At 55.8% G+C, this 18,710-nt stretch overlaps 1 protein-coding gene across 5 annotated transcripts in view; it reads right to left on the bottom strand.

The window, feature by feature from the left end:
• The window catches only part of PLEKHG5 (pleckstrin homology and RhoGEF domain containing G5), a 28,446-nt gene extending 17,100 nt beyond the window's left edge, over window positions 1–11,346 (bottom strand). The window contains exons 1-2 of one of the 5 annotated variants that reach the window (XM_084786862.1): window positions 11,226–11,346; window positions 10,406–10,482 (exon numbers count right to left, since the gene is read on the bottom strand). In XM_084786862.1, the coding sequence (XP_084642988.1) occupies window positions 10,406–10,482; window positions 11,226–11,229 (81 nt within the window). In that variant the 5' untranslated portion in view covers window positions 11,230–11,346. Of the gene's footprint in view, window positions 1–1,554; window positions 1,709–2,800; window positions 2,913–10,405; window positions 10,483–10,928; window positions 10,945–11,225 lie in introns of those variants that run through there. The other 4 variants (XM_084786863.1, XM_084786864.1, XM_084786865.1 and 1 more) reach the window with 4 other exon arrangements.
• Window positions 11,347–18,710: the final 7,364 nt, after the last annotated feature.

Below are 18,710 nucleotides of genomic sequence, written 5' to 3'. Positions count from 1 at the left end.
CAAACCACGGAGAGAAGAGCGTGTGTGTGAGTGTGTGTGTGTGCACGCACGGGGGCCTGTCAGCCTTGAAGAGGTAGTTTCCGGAAAGTAACCAAACTTAGTTCGATGCTTGATGATTAGGCTCTTGTGTCTCTCTGTTACTCCAGATAGGGACGTAGCAACTGCCCGAGGGGGGATGACAGGAACTGGGCCCTGAGATGCCGGCGCAGTGGACATCATGGCCCAGATTCCTCACAGCGGGTGGTCAGGGCTTGGAAATGGTTCCAGTTCCTGTTTTAATCCACTGCTAATAAAGGCAGGAAAACATGTACCTACGAGCAGTCCCAGAGCACACTGACAATGCCCTGGCTTTGTTGATGAGGGGTGGGGGTGGGGCTCCCAGAAGTGCCTCCTCCTGACATGATCTGGGGAGGCACCTGCTCCTCTGGGGAGGCACCTACCCAACTCCAATTCCTTCCCCCAGGTCCATGAGCCTGGCCTGGGCTCCCTGCTGCTACCTAGGCTAGCTTCAGGCATCAATGCCAAGTGTAGCTATATACCAGCCAAGGCCAGGGTCGGTCTCACAGTGGAGACACTTTGTATGTTCCTGAGAGGGGCTCCCAATTCAGGGCCACATTTGTCAACATAAAGACAGCAGATTTGGGCACCTTTAATCCCAGGACTCCAGAGGCAGAGTCTGGGAGATCTCTGAGTTTCAGCCCAGAGAGAGAGAGAAAGACACATACACACACCAAGACAGACAGACAGAGACAGAGAGACAGACAATTCATTCTATTCCTCCTCAAGGGATTCACTTTCCAGCCTTGAGACTTTCATCAGCCCTCCTACCATGACAGCAGCTGCAAACTCCATCCTGCCCTGGTCAGCTTCAGGGGACCCACGAGGGTCAGTCGCAGAGACAGAACCAGAGTTCCCATGTGAAGCAAGGATGACCTTCTGGAATCCCCAGAGAGAAGATCACAAGCTCAGATGAGAGCAAAGCCCTCTTGGGCAGCCCTCGCCTTCCTTATGTCCCCAAGGCTACAGGGTGTCCCCATCACTAAAGCAGACTCACTCACACAGCTAGACTCTCCGGCCTCTCTCCCTCCACTTCCCTACTGTCCACCAAGCCCACCTCCCTGGGAGAAGCCCAGCATGTCAGTGGAACAAGCTCCTCGCAAATACTAAGACAGAAGCTTGGGCACAGCCATCCCCGGCCACCTCACCCTCAGGTCAGGTCAAGGAGCGCTGGAAGACAGGCTCTCCCCTCGCCGGAGAAGCAGGGGCTGAGTGGCAAAGGAGGGCGTGGAACAGAGGAAGGAAAGGGGGAGGGGTGGCGTTTGTGCCACAGGTGTGTCCGGAGGCTTCGGACACGAAAGGGCCAGGGCTTGGGAGCATCTCTGTTCTCCAGCCTCTAAGCCCCAGGGTGGGGACCCCCTCCCAAGCCTCACCCCCACAACCTAGCAGTGTGCAGTCCAGACAGGGGCTCAGCCACCCCGACTCCATGCGGAGAGGGACAGAGAAGAGCTGAGTTATACCCACCCGCTAGGCTTTGGCCCACCCACACCCCCCTACCTGGCTCTCGCTGCTGCGGGTGTAACCCCCAACCCAGGGGGACTGGGAGTCTGGGGAGGGCAGCTCGGAGCTGGGCCTGGCTGCTGCTCGGCGCCCGGAGACGCCGGGTCCTGTCCCCATGGTGGCCTGAGGAAGCGACGGTCTGTGCTGTGCTCGGGACAAAGCACAGAGGCCGGCTTCCTGCCATTGTGCTGTCAGGCCCAGGGGGCTGGGCTGGTGACACCCCGTGGAACCCCAGCCACTCCCAGCCAGGGCTACTCAGGCTGGAATACGGGCTGGAGTCCCCGCCTCAGGGACTCAGTCCAGTGTTTCTCCACCCCAGGGGCTCCAGACACCACACACGAGGGGTGCAGCTGGTCTAAGGGCCAACTCCCTCGCGATCCTAAGACACTGCTTGCCCTTCACCCGTGAACGGCTCTCTTTGCTGGGTCTCCAGCATCCTGTGTTGAGGCCCACTTCAGCCCCATGCAAAGCCTTACGGACCCCCACCCCCATATCGCACGCAGCAGCAGGGGCTCCAACGGGACCCACGACCTGAGAGAGAGAGAGAGAAGCGGGAAAGCACGGAGAAGCTGGGCAGTCGCCAGCCGCCGTCCCCTGGGAGTTGGGCCAGGGAAACCCCTCAGCCTGGCAGGCCTTTGCGGGAGGTCACTGGTATCGGTAGGCTGGGTCCCTGCCGCCAGAGGGAGCTCTACACAACCTGACAAGCCTCTGGTCCCAAGATGGGGTGGGGCTGTCTGCGTTCTGGTTATCAAATGGCTTTCACACTCGGGCAGGGGGAAGTGGAGGAAGTGGAGGTAGCGATTATAACTCCCTTCCATCACCTAGGGTTAAGGCAGACATAAAGAGACAAGTGCACGGGTATGGTTAAACCCAGACTGCTTTGTGACCGTCTCACAGAACTCACCATGTAGTTCAGAATGGCCTTAAACTTCTGATCTGCATGCACCCCCGAAAGTTGTGATCACCACTGTGACAGCTACTCAGTCGTTTCCTCTGTATCTATCTGTCATCCATCTATCTATCTATCTATCTATCTATCTATCAATCTATCTACTGGTTTTTCGAGACAGGGTTTCTCAGTGTAGCCCTGGCTGTTCTGGATTCGCTCTGGCTTTGAACTCACAGTGATCCCCCTGCCTATGCTGGGACCAAAGGGCGGGAGCCACCTCGCCCAGTAGGATGGCTACTCCTGTCAACTTGACTACATCTGGAATGAACTAAAATCCAGAAACAGAGGGCACACCTGGTTTGAAGTGGGTCAGTCCACTTCTAGTCCCGACCTTTGAGGCAGAACGACACACATCTTTGGTCTGGATCTTGAGGTGGCAAGACACACCTTTAACTCGGGCCACGCCTTCTGCTGGTAGCCTATGTAAGGACCGGAAGAGGAAGCTTTGGCCTTGCCAGCAAGCCCACTCCTTCGCTGGCATTAGAACCTACTTCTTTTAGCGTCTACCGGAGACCCAGCTGAGACGTCCATTGCACTTTCTGTTCACAGGCAGCCAGTGTTGGATTAGCTGGACCACTGCCTGTAAGTCATCCTAGTAAATCCACTTCTGTGGGAGGAGATTCACTCTGTACGTTGTGTTACCCCAGAGAACCCTAACACACCACTCCCGGCTTACACTCTGGGGCCTGGGTGCTCGGCAAGCCCTCTTCGAATGGAGCCTTGACTTCAAGGGCTACTTTCACTCCAAAGGCTAGGTCACTCACCATGGACAGTACAAGCGACTCCCTTGAAAACAAATTTCCCATCTTCCCACCACGGCCTGGTTCCCCCTTTATCTCCCAGGTGGCCTCATGGAGCCGTTGTCCCCTGGCCTTCTGACTGATATCCCTACGGCTCCCAAGCTCAGAGTCCGCACCCCTCACGCTCTGTCTAGAACTGTATGTGCTCAACTTTCAAATGGTTGGCAGGGGGCCCCAAGCCCTACCTCCCCCAAAGAACTCTCAAAACACCCCCTCAGTCTCCTTCTCTGAGTGCCCGATGTTGAATTAATTCCGGTCTTAGCTTTCTTTCTTTCTTTCTTTCTTTTTTTAAGATTTATTTATTCTATTTATCATTTATACAGTATTCTGCCCACATGTTTGCCTGCCCTTCAGAAGAGGGCACCAGATCCCATTATAGATGGTTGTGAGCCACCAGGTGGTTTCCGGGAATTGAACTCAGGACCTTTTGGAAGAACAGACAGTGCTCTTAACCTCTGAGCCACCTCTCCAGCCCGGTCTTAGCTTTCTTATCACGTGACATTGTTGCCAGAGGCCAGTGGCCTCGGTGTCTGGCTCCCTGTATCCTCCATCTTCAGGATGGCTCTGGCACACTGTCACAAGCAAGAGCGATGGATGAACAAACGAAAGCACAGGAAGGGTCTGCCGCCGTTGAGGAACTTGGAACAGAAAAGCCCTCAGGGAGGACATCTTCCCTGTGGCCAACGGCCAGCACAGCCTTCCCCGATGCTGTTTCTCCCTCCCGCTGGAGCCTGCATGTGACCTTGTGTGTAGCCTTGTGCCCGCCGACCTACGGCAGGTGAGTTTCCATTCACATTCCGGTGGTCTCGTCCCAGCCCTCTGCCTGTCCTAGTCCCACAGTTGGATAGCTATTACGTCTCACTGGGACCTCCCAGCTTCCTGTCCCAGGAGGCTGAGTGACAAGTCCTGCTCTCCCCAGTGAGGCCCAGGAGACAGTGATTGCCTCCAGCTTAACAGGAAGAAGCTAAGGCCTGGAGTGGAACCGTTGCCCGTGGCTCAGTTGCGGTGTGAGGGTGGGGCACGGGCACAGGCCGACAGTGGTCTGGACAAGACGGTCTTGAAGACCACTTCTTGAGGAGAGGGCAGAGCTCAAAGACAGCTCGGAAGGAATCCCATTGGTATGGGTAACTAAGTCCCAGCAAGCAATGATCACTGGGCCAGGACATTTTCCTAAAAAGGTCTTTTGAGAGCTTGGGCTCTGGTCACCCTATGTGTGGGATATTCACGAGGGGGTGGAGGCTGCTGCTTAGGGGACCAGGGCCCTGCTGCCCCAGGCCAGAGTGTAAGGTCAAGGACACACGACAGAGTGGGCACGAGGACGGGAAAGGCCTCCCACCTAACGGACAACAAGGAACTAAGAAGCAGACCTGAGGTCTCAGCCCTTGACTCTCTGGGGAGGGGGCCCCCGTTCCAGACTAGCCTGGCTCCAGGGTGAGTCAGGCCTGCCTTGTTGAAACTAATACCTAGAAACTAGATGCTGAGCCTGATGAATAATGGAGTCTCTGAGGCGCCCCCCCCCAACCAGGTGTTTTACCTCCCCCCCAAGGACCTTTTCCCCAACCCCAGAAAATCAGAAGATTCTGTGGACTCCCACAGTCTACACAGGGCCAGCCTGGAATGAGGGGGGTTCGGGGTACAGCAGGAACTACAGACCCGGGGAAAGATCCAGAGCGAGCCCAGCGCTCAGCCCACAGCAGATGGACGGGCTGGGGATGACAGCCAGGCTTCTAGTCTGAAAGAACACTTGCCCTCGGCTTTTCTAGCAGGGCTTGGCTCCCTTGAGAGATGGCCCAGGGCTCTACCCATCACCTCAGATATCCAAGGGTGGGGCCTGCATGCGTGGGCAGGCCAGCTGGGGTGGGGTGGCTCTGCCAGGCAGCTCTCAGAGCTGCGGGCAGCTCGAGGGCCCCTCCTTACCCTTAGCCTCACCCTTTTGTCCTGTGGGTCTCCAGGCCCTATGTGGAGGCAGAGCCTGATCTAGGACAGAGGGCACAGGACCAGAACCTAGCTACAGGCTCCTTCCTCTTGAGAGGACCGGCTGAGAGGCAGAGCTCGGCGGGAGGAAGGGGCTGCAGTCTGTGAATCTTGCTCCTTGAATGCAGCCCCTGGACTCCAGGTACCGGCTCCCCCAGCTGTACAGCGAAGGCTCTTGGGAAAACTCTGAGGAGGTTCTGTGCCCCGCCTACCTCGGCCCTTTTCCACAATCTCCTCACCTGCATGAGAAGAGCTCTGGCACCACTGGACCGAGCTGTCTGAGGATGGCTACTGTATCCTACCATAACCTTGATGTGGGACCTGGACACAGCAACTACGTAGCCTCAAGATCACTGAGGAAGGTCATTAGGGCGTGCTTAGGGCCTAGGAACCCTCTGTGCTCTATCTCCTGTCTCCCACCAAGACTGGCCAGGGCCTCTCATCAGCTTCTCCCCTTCCCCAGGCAGCAGGAGGCACAGCCTCTTATGTCCCCTGCTGGCCCACCCCTCCCCCCCCCCAACCCCTGGGACCTTTTCTTTTCAGGTCACTTGGGACTTTCAGATGGGGCAGGGTTGGAACTGCCTCCTAAGTACCCCACTGGCCTAGGCCCCTGTGGACTTGCTCCCTCAATCCTTACCCTCACTAACCAGCAGCCCCCACACCACAACCACAGATGCCTCATGGTCCCTGTAGTGTTTGGGCACATTCCATCATTAACTAAACGAGGTAGCGTCAACGGGACCCTTAGTAAGGAACTGCAGGCCTTATGACGAGGCTCCCTAACTTAGAATTCTTACCTTTAACTCAGATATCCCATGCCTGCGCAGTCTTCACTCTAGTTAGACTCACCTAGGGACACATGTCTCCTTACAGCCCAGGCTCGAGCTATACATGTCACACCCCAGAGTGTACAGAGTGAGGGAAACAGCAGATATGGCTTAGGTGCGGGGGGTGCCATCACCTACTGCCCACTGGACGGAAGCATAAAGGGTCCCAGGAAAAGTCCTGACCGTGAACCAGAAGGGGGCAGGAAGCCAAGCGGTGGCTTTGGGGGGGATAAGCTAGGATCTTGGCTACAGGAAATGAAGTGTAGGCATCAGTGTATGTGACAGGGCCATATTCCATAGCGTATTCCAAGTCCCTGGTCATTCTCCTGGGCCCAAGGGAGAGGAGGAGCTGTGACAAGAAACTGTCCTGGCTGGAGGAGCAGCCAGGGGACACGGGGCCTGTGCCTCAAACCAGGCTGACCGCTTGCTTCTAAACAGGGTGTCCCAGAAACTGCCTGCCTTCCTCAGGCTCCCTTTAACAAAATAAAGATGTATTTATTTTTATTTGATGTATCTGAGTATTTTGTCAGCGTGTATGTCTGCGCACCACATGTGTGCTTCGGTGCCCACAGAGGTCAAAAGAGGGTGCCAGATCCCTCAGAACTGGAGTTACAGACAGTTGTGAGTTGACGTGTGGGTGCTGGGAACTGAACCCACGTCCTCTGCAAGAGGGCTCGTGTACACGCGCGGGCGTGTACACACACACACACACACACACACACACACACACACACACAGAGGGTTTCACTGTGTAACCCTAACTGGCCTGGAACTCTCTATATGGACTCTCCTCTCTCAGAAACCTGTAACTGTACTCAGGACTGGGAGGCAGGGAGGCACAGTGGGCCAAACAACCCCGCCCCTCTTCCCTTACCCCAGAAGGGCAGATCTGGGGTTCAGCTCTGTCGAGCTGGGCCCCACCAGGCAGCTCCTCTCCTCTAATCTTATTTGCTGGGCAGGTGCCCCAAGTTTTCAATTGCTCCCTCCAAATTATTTAGCACAACCTAAGTGATCCACACACACTGTTCCTCTGCCTTCCTCAGGAGTAGGCAGGGCCACTGCCTGTTTACAGCTGACTAGCTTCTAAAGGGACCAGTCACCTCCAAAGACCTCCAAACCTCCCTCCCCGACCCGTTTGTTTGTTTGTTTGTTTGTTTTTTGCTTTTCCAGGACAGGGTTTCTTTGTGTAGTATTGGCTGTCCTGGACTCACTTTGTAGACCAGGTGGGCCTCAAACTCACAGCGATCCACCTGTCTGTGCCTCCCGAGTGCTGAGATTACAGGTGTGTGCCCCCACATCCACCTCTCCTGGTCTCTTATTACCAAAGCATTGCCCCAGAAAACAGGCCAGTCCCTGTGCTCATGGCATCCTGACTCAGGGACAGCAGAGGGTGCCGGCCTCCCTTGGCCCTGAGTCCACTGGCCTTCATCTTGGCACGACCCCAGACTCCTCCTCTCTCCCTCCATAACACCCGAGGGTACCGTGTCTAATGCCCACCCAGTCCATCACTCCTACAGACCCCCAGCCTTGAGTAAAAGGACGAAGAGCTCACGGCTGAACAGTGGAGGGAGGACTAGTCCGACGTGGGAAACTTCTATGAAATCGAAACTTGCCTCCCTCTCTTCCTGGGGGCTGCTTGGGAATGGGATCCCTAATCACAGGAAGTCATCTGTCATCCCACAGGGATGGAGTAGGGTGGGCTGCTGGCACAAGACACGTACTGGGGCTGGCACACTCCTGCCAAACACAACTGCTACGATTGCTCCCTTGGTTTGAGGATTCCCAAACCCATCAGTAGGGAGGCCTGTGGTCCAGCACCAGCCCTCCACCATGTCCCCTCGTGGCCCAAAGTGCGGAGCAGACTTTGACCAGAATGCCTGCCACAAGGAGGCCCCCCACCCCAGCACAGAGCTGGGGTCACCCACTGCCCACTGCCGTATGGCTATTTTGTGGGAGAGCCGAGGACACCCATGACACTCACCTGCCGCTGTCACACCCCAGCCCCCTCCCAGTGTGCAATACACATTTGCTGGGCAGAGCCTGGAGTGGAGCCCTGTAAAGCCTCTCTCTCTCAGGGAGACACAGAGAGCACAGTCGAGGGCCCAGGAGAGAGGCCTGACTATTCCCACACTGCAGATGAATTCTATGATCTGATCGCAGCAAGCACCCGACACAGCGGCATGCTAGACGCTTCAAAACATTCTACACAGAGGGCCGCTTTTAATCCTCAGAGCAATTGAGAGAGGCGCAGAGGCTGCTCAGGATCACAGGACTGCAAAGAGGTGGACACAATCTCGGAACGGTATGACCTATACATTTTCATCACTTCTCTTGAGTCTCCCGGCATACAATCCTGACATGCAGGACACACATCCTCCCGGCTCATGGCTCCAATGCCCTCCCCTGGCCTACTCTGCTCTCCAACTGCACATCTCCTGTTCCGTCAGCAACTCCGTCACGGTTACCCTGACCCTAGCGAGGTCCAGAAACAGAACACAGGGGTGAGGCAGACCTCAGCACCCAAGGGCGCCCTCCAGAATCAGGAGCAGCCCTGTTTGCTGATGGTCTTTCCTGCTAACAGCAAGAGATTAAGAACAGGGTCCACGCCTGTAATCCCAGCCCTGGGAGGCACAGGCAGTTGGATCTCTGTGAGTTCGAGGCCAGCCTGGTCTACAAAGTGAGTCCTGGACAACCTCAAAAACAAACAAACAGAGGAAAGAACAGGCCCTGTTCTCAGAGAGTCCCACCCTGGGGCGAGCTCCTCCAGGCACTCTCTGTGATGTAAGCAGGTCTCTTGGCCTCTCTAAGCTCAGTTTCCCCACAGCACCTCACGCATCACCATGGTGATAAGTCAAGGCACCAGCAATGACTTCTGTCACTCTTTCTCACCAAACCTTCACCGTCCCTCTCCTCTCTGCCTCTGCACTCCTGCCTATAGCTCATCCCCTTCCATGGTCTACTGCTTCCTTCCTGTTACCCGTATCTCCACTTCCGCCAGAGGCCACCTCCTTCAGGATATCCTTTCCCGGCAGGATAGGTGATCCTGTGGCCCCCATCAGACCAGGGCGGGTCTGAAGGCTACAGAGGGTCAGCCGCTTAGAGACCAGCCGTCTCCTCATGCCACAAGACCTGTCCACAGCAGCTTGGGGCCCCAGCCCAGCCCCCCCCCCGGGAGGCGTGAGACAATGCGTCTCAGCCGTTGGTCACCCCTTTAGGTCGGGCCATGCTTCAGTTTCCTAGCAGATGTGTTGAGGGAGCTGAGGCCGGCTTGCTTGCCAATCTGGGGGAGAAGGCAGCCAGCCAACACCAGAGCCCAAAGCCAGGCACCACCCGTGCCAGCAGATTGTATCTGACATCACAGCCGCCCCCTTGCCTGGTGACCACGGCAACTGGAGGCCGCCCCCTCCTAAATCCACCCCCAGAACAGTCGGCATGTTCCTCCTGACCAAGGGCCTCCTGTGCCGGATGGATGGGGGGGTGGGGGGGGGTGGGGGATGCGTTTCAACTCTCACGCAGCTGGCAGGGCCAAGCTGTGCGGAAGTTAGGAACATGAGCTCTGGTTTTACAGAACTGAATCCCAGGTTCGGGTCCCTGGTCCACCACCACTTGCCAACCATTCCATCCCTCTGAGCCTCAGCTTCCTCACCTGTAAGTGGGAATGGGGCCCGGGACCTCTCCCAGGAGGGAGAAACCAACACTTGACAGGCCACTGTCACACAGATGTGTGCTGGGAGGGAGCTGCCTCCTTATGAACTGTGGGGCCCTGTCCAGTCACACGCCCTCTCTGAACTTTGGTTATCTTCATCTGGAAAGCAGGTGACAATACCTTTCCCTGCTGAGCTGCCACAGCCACCGGCAAGGCACAGAAAGCATGTGGCACAAAGCCCAGTGCCTCACAGACAGAAGCGCCCAAGTGATACTCTCGCTGTTGACCTCTCTCCATGGCTCCCTTCTCTTCAGTTTGCTCCAATTGCTCAAACGTTAAGGCCAGTTGCCCCTTGGTCATTTCCACAGCTGTGCTCAGGCCCCACCGTACCCCAGAACTATGGCCGGGTCTGAAGAGTGGCCAGGTCCCAAACCAAACCATGGAAGCCACTTCCTCAGATTCTGACAAGGAGCTGTGGCTCCCACCCCCTCAAGCAGTGGTAAGGACCTTGCCGGGCTGGTCCTTGTTTTCACAGATATATCCCCCCACTCCTCCATAAGCACACTCTCTGCCTCCTAAACCAGCCACCCTGTGCCTGGCAAGGGCTCCTAGCAGATCCCGTGAAGTGAGAACTTGTGGGCCAGTCCCCTACCTTGGCAGCCCGGCCCTTGTCCATGCAGGCTGGGTTCTGGCAGCGCAGTCCCTTCTCCTCCACTGGGCTCTGGTCTTCTGTGGAGAAGCAGAGGGCATCAGTTCAGGGTCAGGGGTGGGGGGTGGGGAGCACCCACACTCCCCCTGGGCCCTTGTAGCTTCCAGGCCAGGGGACTGATGGGGCGGGCGCCTCAATCCTGCCTTCAAAGGAAGTCAGTGTCCTTTTCTTTTTTTAAAAGCCAACTTATCTGCAGGGGGATCTGTTTGCAGAGCCCTTTTCTGTGCAGTTTCCCCAGGGAAATTGTCCAGATTCCAGGGGGGAGTCTTTGAAAATCAGCTATTCCTTCCCTCAGTCCCACTAGCAGGGTTGGGGGTGGGGGACACGGGAGCCTCAGTAACCTCCTAGGGCCCCAGACTTTCTAAGCAATCCGGGGCACGGCTGCTAGGAGAAAGGAGGACCTCCAGGGGTCCAAGATGCCCTTCCTAGCCCAGTTCTCCAACTCAGACTCTTTGAAGCCAAACACCCCTTTCCAGAGGCCTGGGGCGACCTCTGTTCGCTGCTGTCCGTCTCTGACCGTGAGTTTGCCCCCCTTTAAGCTGATGCCTTTTCTTCCCGGAGGCTTGGGCGCCGCAGCGAGGGGGCAGGGGCGAGGACAGGGCAGCTGCAGCTAGTCCCAAGTGCAGAGGCCGGCGTCCACCCGGCTCCAGCAAGGCCCTCCCCGGGGCAGGCCCGGCCCCCGCTCTGCGCGACGCCCTCCGAGCCTCCCGGGCAGCCAGCAGGCCTGCGGGGCGGGAGCAGACGTCCTCGGGGTCGCACTCACCCATGGCGCCGAGCCACCAAGAACCGAGCGCGGGAGCCCAGAACCGAGCTCGGGTGCGGGGGAACCGAGCGCCGCCGCCGCCTGGCGCGCGAGGCGGGGCGGGGCAGGTGGGCGGTGGGAGGAGCGCGGGGCGGCCCGCGGGGGGCGGGGAGCCCGCAGCACCCGACCACCGCCACCGACGGCGCCTCCCCGGGAGACGGGGTGTGTCCCAGGTGGGGTCCCACCCAGGGGTCCCACCCAGCCCTGCTCCCCGCCCCTCAGGCCCCTCCAGGGATGGCCAAGCGCGCGCGCTGCGCCCCTACTCCTGGCGGCCTCCTGCACGGTGGGCCACACGGCAGCCGCTCAGGCCGGAAGTGCCTCCAAGGAGTAGGCGCCTCCTGCACCCAGACACGCGGGTCGGCGACACACGCACCCCCTCCGCTCAGTGCGGCTACCCCACTCATTTTGGAATGACGGCCACCCGCAGTTCCAGGGTTCTGGACGCGGTGGAGGTGGAGGTGGGCGGACCAGGGGAGGAGGGGTGGCCTCTCTGAATGGCTGCTGCTGTGGTTTCTGTGAGCCCAGCTCAGCACGCGCACAAAACTTAACTTTTCGCAAAATCACCAGCATCCAGGCCTGACAGCCCTGCACCCAGAGACACCCACCCCCTCTACCACCCCCACCCCCACCCCCACCCCACCCCACCCCGGCTGCACGGCAGGCCCCACGCCCTCGGTTTCCTCAGGAGCAGCCTGGTTAATATGCTTTGAGGAATTTCCCCCAATCGTTTATGGAAATGGAATTATCAATAGGTAGACAGCTTTTTGTTGTTGGTTTGTTTTGTCGTTTTTGACTCAGGATCTCACTGTGTAACTAACCTTGAACTCAAAGAGATCCACCTGCCTCTATCTCGAGAGTGCTGGGATTAAAGGTGTGCACCCCGATGGATGTGAACAGCACTTTAAACCCTTTTCCGAGAAGCACCTGAAGATGGCTCAGGATAAAAGATGGCAGGAGAAATCCAACTGTCCTCTGACCTCTCTACATGCATGTTTTAGCATACATACACATACACACTAAAATTAATATTTGAGGCTGGAGAGATGGTTCAGTGGTTAAGAGCACTTGCTGCTCTTGGAGAGGACCCAGGTTCAGTTCCCAGCACCCACACGGCAGGGTTCACAACCATGCAGCACTGCATGCAGTTCCAGGGGATGTGGTGGCCTCTTAGAGCACCAGGCACACACAAGGCGCACATACATGCAGGCAAACACACTCAAAATAAAAATATTAATTGGCCGGGGCAGTGGTGGTGCACGCCTTTAATTCCAACACTCGGGAGGCAGAGGCAGGTGGATTGCTGTGAGTTTGAGGCCAGCCTGGTCTACAAAGCAAGTCCAGGACAGCCAGGGCTACAGAGAGAAATCCTGTCTCGAAAAACCATAAATAAATAAATAAATAAAACAATAATAATAATAATTATTATTATTAATTTTTTAAAAAACTCAGCTGAGCCAGATTCCACCAAGAGACTCAAAGCTCCTAAGTCAGACTGCAGACCCTCCTTTTTTTCTTTCTTTCTTTCTTTTTTTTTTTTTTTTCCTTTGGTTTTCCAAGACAGGGTTTCTCTGCATAGCCTTGGCTGTCCTGGACTAACTTTGTAGACCAGGTTGGCCTCGAACTCACAGCGATCCACCTGCCTCTGCCTCCCGAGTGCTGGGGTGTGCCACCACCGCCCGGCTGCAGACCCTCTTTCTTCACTGGTGACTGCAGGCTCTGGGCTGCTAAGTGCAGGAGAACGAGCTTGGTGGGAGGGAGAGCCCTGCCGAGTCAGAGAGGAGGCTCCCTGGCCCTGCAGGGTGGCCCACATGGACCCTGCCTCTGAGAACCCAGTGCTTGTGAGCAGCGTGGAAAGGTCCTGAGTTTTCTGCTGGGTGCGTCCACCAAACACGAATCAAACCCTGTGCTGGGTATTAGAGACCCAGTGAGGACTCTGATAGGCCTTGGGGAGCTCACACTGGGTCTGGCAGGGGAGACTTTTGGGGGGCAACGCCACTTCTGTGTAATGAGGAGAGGGCTGCAAGGAAAAGGGGTGTGGTGTAGCGTGTCTTAGCTAAGGACATGGCCAGCGTCCTGAGGCTTCAGTGCTGAGAGGAAAAACTCTTCCTGCTGCGCAAGGTGGGAGCTGACACTCAGAAGACCCTGACCAGGCTACCTGGGTCACCTGTCCTGCTGGCCCTAGCAGCTTGGCCTCCCAGTAGGTAGCTGGCCTCAGAGTTCTTACTCCTTTTTTTTTTCTCTGCCCCCCTCTTCCCTCCCAGCCCCTCCCAAGGTTTCATGTCGCTCAGTCTCCAAGTCATGAAATGGCTGAAGACGCCCTGGCCTTTCTGATTTTCCTGCCTCCACATCCTAAGTGCCGGGACTCCCGGTGCGCACTTGCAGGTCCTGTCCCTACTCAGCAGACTCCAGAATCTGCCACCAGCAACCATTTGCCTCAGCGACCCCTATAAGTTCTGCCACACTTGTTCCGGGCCACAGCCACCATGAGCCCAGATGGCCTGTGGTGGCCAATGCCTGAGGATGGACATCCAGCTGCATCTCTGGGGTGCTTCACCCCACCCTCACCCCACCCCCTAGACTTCTGGGTACTATTATCTACTAGCCTCCAGCCTTTGACTCCTGGGCTCACTTTCAAACCATGAAGCCTCATGGGAGAAGGCTCTTGAAATGTCTGGTGGACCAAAGTGATGTTGAGGGAGCAGACAAAGAGACAGACAGTTCCCCCCAACCTTGCCCCGGGAAGCGTGAGCCTCCCTTCCAGCCAGTCTGTTGTCCCTGCAACCTAGACAGAAAGGGTAGGCCTGGGTGGGGACACGATTGTCTCCCTGGGTCTGAAATGGTCTCTGCTGGCCTCCTGCTCCTCTGGCTTCTGCTAGCCTCCTGCTAGCCTCAGAAAAACCAGGGTCCCTCAGCTGGGAAACAAGCCCACTTGCCAGCCGGCAGGCACCTCACCCCTGCGTTAGTCACAGGACACCCGGCTTTGGCGCCTCCCCTAGCACGATCCCCACCAGGACTAGGCAGAAGCCAGGCGGCAGACGTGTTTTGTTTGGCTGAGCACGGTGTTTCAAAAGAATCTCAGTTGGTTGCCAACTTTGAAAAGTCAGTAGATTTTACATAAAAATCCAGATTGTTGGCTCCTCTTGACAAACACAGAGGAGCCTGGCAGCTCTAGACCCGCGTTCCAGAATGTTCCAGTTCTCCGGTCGTGCTTGTCTGAGACCTGCTCAAACTGCCGCCGTCCACGCTCCTTGCTTACACCCAGTGGCTCACAGCAACCCCTCCCTGGGCTATTCAGGCCTCTTCCAGGGTTTCCTTCCTTCACCACCCTCCTCAGCACTGCCCACCAATGTCTTCCCTTTTTTCTTGGCTCAGGACCGCCGCCTTCTGCCCTGTTGCAACACATCCTGATTCCAGGTGGATCTCCCTGCTTGGCTCCCCCCTGTCCTGGGCTGCACCTTTGAAGTAACCTATTATTTCCTCCCTATCCTCTCCAGATGGCTCCCAGAGCAGCCCTCACATGTCGAGCACCTGTAGGGAATTCTCTCTGCGCCGGTGAAGGTCTCATTTCACCAGGCAAACCTGTGTGGCATCTGCTGGTCCCAGATGGGAGCCACCAGTCGCCGCGGTGATGGACCCCCTCAGAGGGGAGGCAAGTCAACACTCAGGTGTGCTGTGTGTGTGTGAGACCCAAACCAGATCTTGTGAGGAATAGTTTGCTATTGGATGTGTATGTATATGCACGTGGTATTTGTGCATATGTCTGCAAGTACCTGGGGAGGCCAGAAGAGGGTGTGACTCTCCTGGCCTGGGTGCTCCAAACTGCGGTCAGGTCCTCTGCAGGAGCAGCGCCTACTCTTTGCCACTTTACACGCCCCTCCAGCCCCTCAACCCAGCTCTTGAAGACTTAGTAGGGGGTGGGGGGAAGACAGTGAAATTTTATTTATTTATTTATTTATTTATTTATTTTTTGGTTTTTCGAGACAGGGTCTTTCTGTGTTAGCCTTGGCTGTCCTGGACTCCCTTTGTAGACCAGGCTGGCCTCGAACTCACAGTGATCCACCTGCCTCTGCCTCCCGAGTGGGGGGATTAAAGGCGTGCGCCACCACGCCTGGTGTGACAGTGAAATATTTCAATGATGTTTTGTTTGTTCAGGTTTTTGGTTTTGTTTTGTTTTGTTTTCCAAGACAGGGTTTCTCTGTGTAGCCTTGGCTATACTGGACTCGAACTCACAGCAATCCACCAGCCTCTGCCTCTGGAGTGTGCCACCATGCCTGGCTCACTTTTGGTTTTTTTTGTTTTTTGTTTTTTTAAGTCATATTCTCTCTCTCTCTCTCTCTCTCTCTCTCTCTCTCTCTCTCTCTCTCTCGCTCTCTCACTCCAGGTGGTGCCCTGGAACTCCACTATGCCTAGCTAAATCAATGTCTTTCTTTTTAAAAAGATAATAATGTTAAGGAGCTGGGGACATGGTCCAGGCATGAGGACCTGAGTGGGACTGCCAGCCCACCTCTGTGACCCCAGCACTGGGCAGGTGGAGGCCAACCGGATCCCTGCAGCTTGCAGGCCAGACTGTCTGGTATAACAAGTGAGCTCCAAGGTCAGTGAGAGACCCTGTCTCAAAAAATAATATGGGCCAGGCATGGTGACCCAGACCTTTAATCCCAGCACTTAGGAGACAGAGGCAGGCAGACTGTAGAAGTTCGAAGCCAGTCTGGTCTACATAGCAAGTTCCAGGACAGTCAGAGCTATGTAACTGAAAGATCCTGTCTCAAATAATAGTGATTGAAGAAAACACCCTATATTCACATTCTGACGTCTACATGCAGATGTGCACAAAGTCATTTCATAAACCACACACAAAAGAAGTTAAGGAAGCAGATGGAGACAGGGGGGTGGGGCTCCATGCACTGGCTGCTATTCCAGAGGACCTGGGTTCCTTCTGAGTACCACAGGCTAGCTCAAAACAGTCTCTGTAACTCCATTCCCAGGGAATCCGCCACCCTCTTCTGACTTCTGCAGGCACCAGAAACACAGACGTACATGAAAGCAAAACACCTAGGTACATAGAAAATAATTTTAAAATTAAGCTGAAAATAAAAAAATAAAATGACCAGTAATAACTATTCAAAAACATTAAGAAAATACAATGAAAGCCAGGCGTGGTCGCGCACACCTTTAATCTGAGCACTTGGGAGGCAGAGGCAGGTGGATCATTGTGAGTTCAAGGCTAGCCTGTCTACAAAGTGAGTCCAGGACAGCCAAGGCTACACAGAGAGACCTTGTCTTGGGAAAAGAAAGAAAGAAAGAAAGAAAGAAAGAAAGAAAGAAAGAAAGAAAGAAAATGAACCCAGGTGGTGGCGGCACATGTCTTTAGTCCCAGCACTGGGGAGACAGAGGCAAGTTGTCTCTGATTTCGAGGCCAGCCTGGTGTACAACAGTTCTGTTGGATAAAATTGTTTTTAAACACTTGAGAGAGGAAGTATGACCTGACCATTGCTGTGTTTGTAGATGAGGAAACTGAGTCACTCCGAACAAACTTCCCTGAGGTTACAAAGGCAGTCAGTGATGAGACTGGGACCCGAGTATTCGTCTGTAGGGACTCAAAGCCTGTGTCCCTACAGAGCTACCATAGTGCCTGGCACAAGTAAGTGTTAAGCAAAAAGAAATGCCATGTCCAGCATGAAGTGCCTTCCTTCTCCCCCTGAGGGCCTCAGGCTAACGCAAACGCACCTGCTCTCAGATTCCCCAGAAGGCCCCACATCTCGGGGCTGGCACACAGGCGAACCTCCCTGCCCACCACCTCTCAGCCTGAGGCCAGGCTACCAAAAGGCTGTCCCTCCCAGGAAACAGCTGTGGCCTTGAATGCCCCCTCCCACGCTAGCCCAGCCCTGCTGGGAGCCTGTCCACTCTTGAGCAACTGTGCCAGTCCTTGTTGGGATACAGCACACCCTGCAACACGTGCACACACACACACACACACACACACACACACACACACACACACACTACATTCTGATTGAAATGGCTGGAGAAGGCAGAATTTGGCTTATAACGGGCCTGAAACCAGAGGGCTGTGCCCTGGGCAAGTGTTAGTCCCCGAGATAGCTGCTATTCCCTAGAGTGGACTCTGGTCAGAGCACTCCAGACAGCCCAAGGAGGAAGTGGCACAGGGCTGGGGCTGGGGCTGGGGCTGAGTGGACCGAGTGCTCACCTAGCGCGCAGGACGTCCTGGGTTTGCTCCCAGCCTGCGTGAGAGGTGTGGTAGTGCATGCCTGTCCCAACACTCTGAGGTGGAGGAGGAAGTCAGAGGCATCCCCATCTACATAAGGTGTTTGCTGCTGTGCTGGTTGGTTTTCTTGTCAACTTGACACAAACTTAGACGGATCTGGGAAGAGGGAATCTCCACTGAGGAACTGCCTCCATCAGACTGGGGCACTGAGGAACTGCCTCCATCAGACTGGGGCACTGAGGAACTGCCTCCATCAGACTGGGGCACTGAGGAACTGCCTCCATCAGACTGGGGCACTGAGGAACTGCCTCCATCAGACTGGGGCACTGAGGAACTGCCTCCATCAGACTGGTGCACTGAGGAACTGCCTCCATCAGACTGGGGCACTGAGGAACTGCCTCCATCAGACTGGTGCACTGAGAAACTGCCTCCATCAGACTGGGGCACTGAGAAACTGCCTCCATCAGACTGGGGCACTGAGGAACTGCCTCCATCAGACTGGGGCACTGAGAAACTGCCTCCATCAGACTGGTCCACTGAGGAACTGCCTCCATCAGACTGGTCAGTAGACAAGTCTGTGGAGCATTTAAACAATTGATGTAGGAGGGCCCAGCCCACCTTGGGCAGCAGCACCACCAGGCAGGTGGTCCTAGGGTATAAAGACAGCTAGCTGAACAAGCTACGGAGAGCAACCATGGCCTCTACTTCTGCTTCTGCCTCGGCCTCCCTTGGTCATGGACTATGATCCATAAGTCAAATAAACCCTTTCCTCCCTGAGTTGCTTTTGACCATGGTGTCTTTTTTTTTTTTTTTTTGACATGGTGTCTTATCACAGCAGTAGAAACCCTAAGACAGAGGCCAATGGCTGCAACATGAAACCCTGTCAGAAAAAAAGAAAAGGCTTGAGCCCCCTTCCCAAAGTGCTATGGGAATCTGGAATGTGGGTTAGTTAAGTGGAGACCCCTAATGCAGTTCCTGCCTACAACGCAGACGCACTGCCTGTGCTGTGGAGTGTAACCAACACCCTCCCCCGCCACCACACACACACCCCGCAGGCTCGGAGGTGGGAAGACACATCCAGAATTCCTTCCTGGGGCCAGAAAAACTGACCAGCTGGCCACTTCCTCTGCCTGCGGCTGCTGTGGGTCTCTCCTCATCTGTCCATCTGCCCGCCTCAGCCTTCCTTCTGAGGTCCCATGGAGGAACCGAGAGAGGAACAG

This window comes from Acomys minous, assembly GCF_964271855.1.
Source record: "Acomys minous genome assembly, chromosome: 6".
Lineage (NCBI taxonomy): Eukaryota > Metazoa > Chordata > Mammalia > Rodentia > Muridae > Acomys > Acomys minous.
This window is presented reverse-complemented; position numbering and strand designations above follow the sequence as displayed.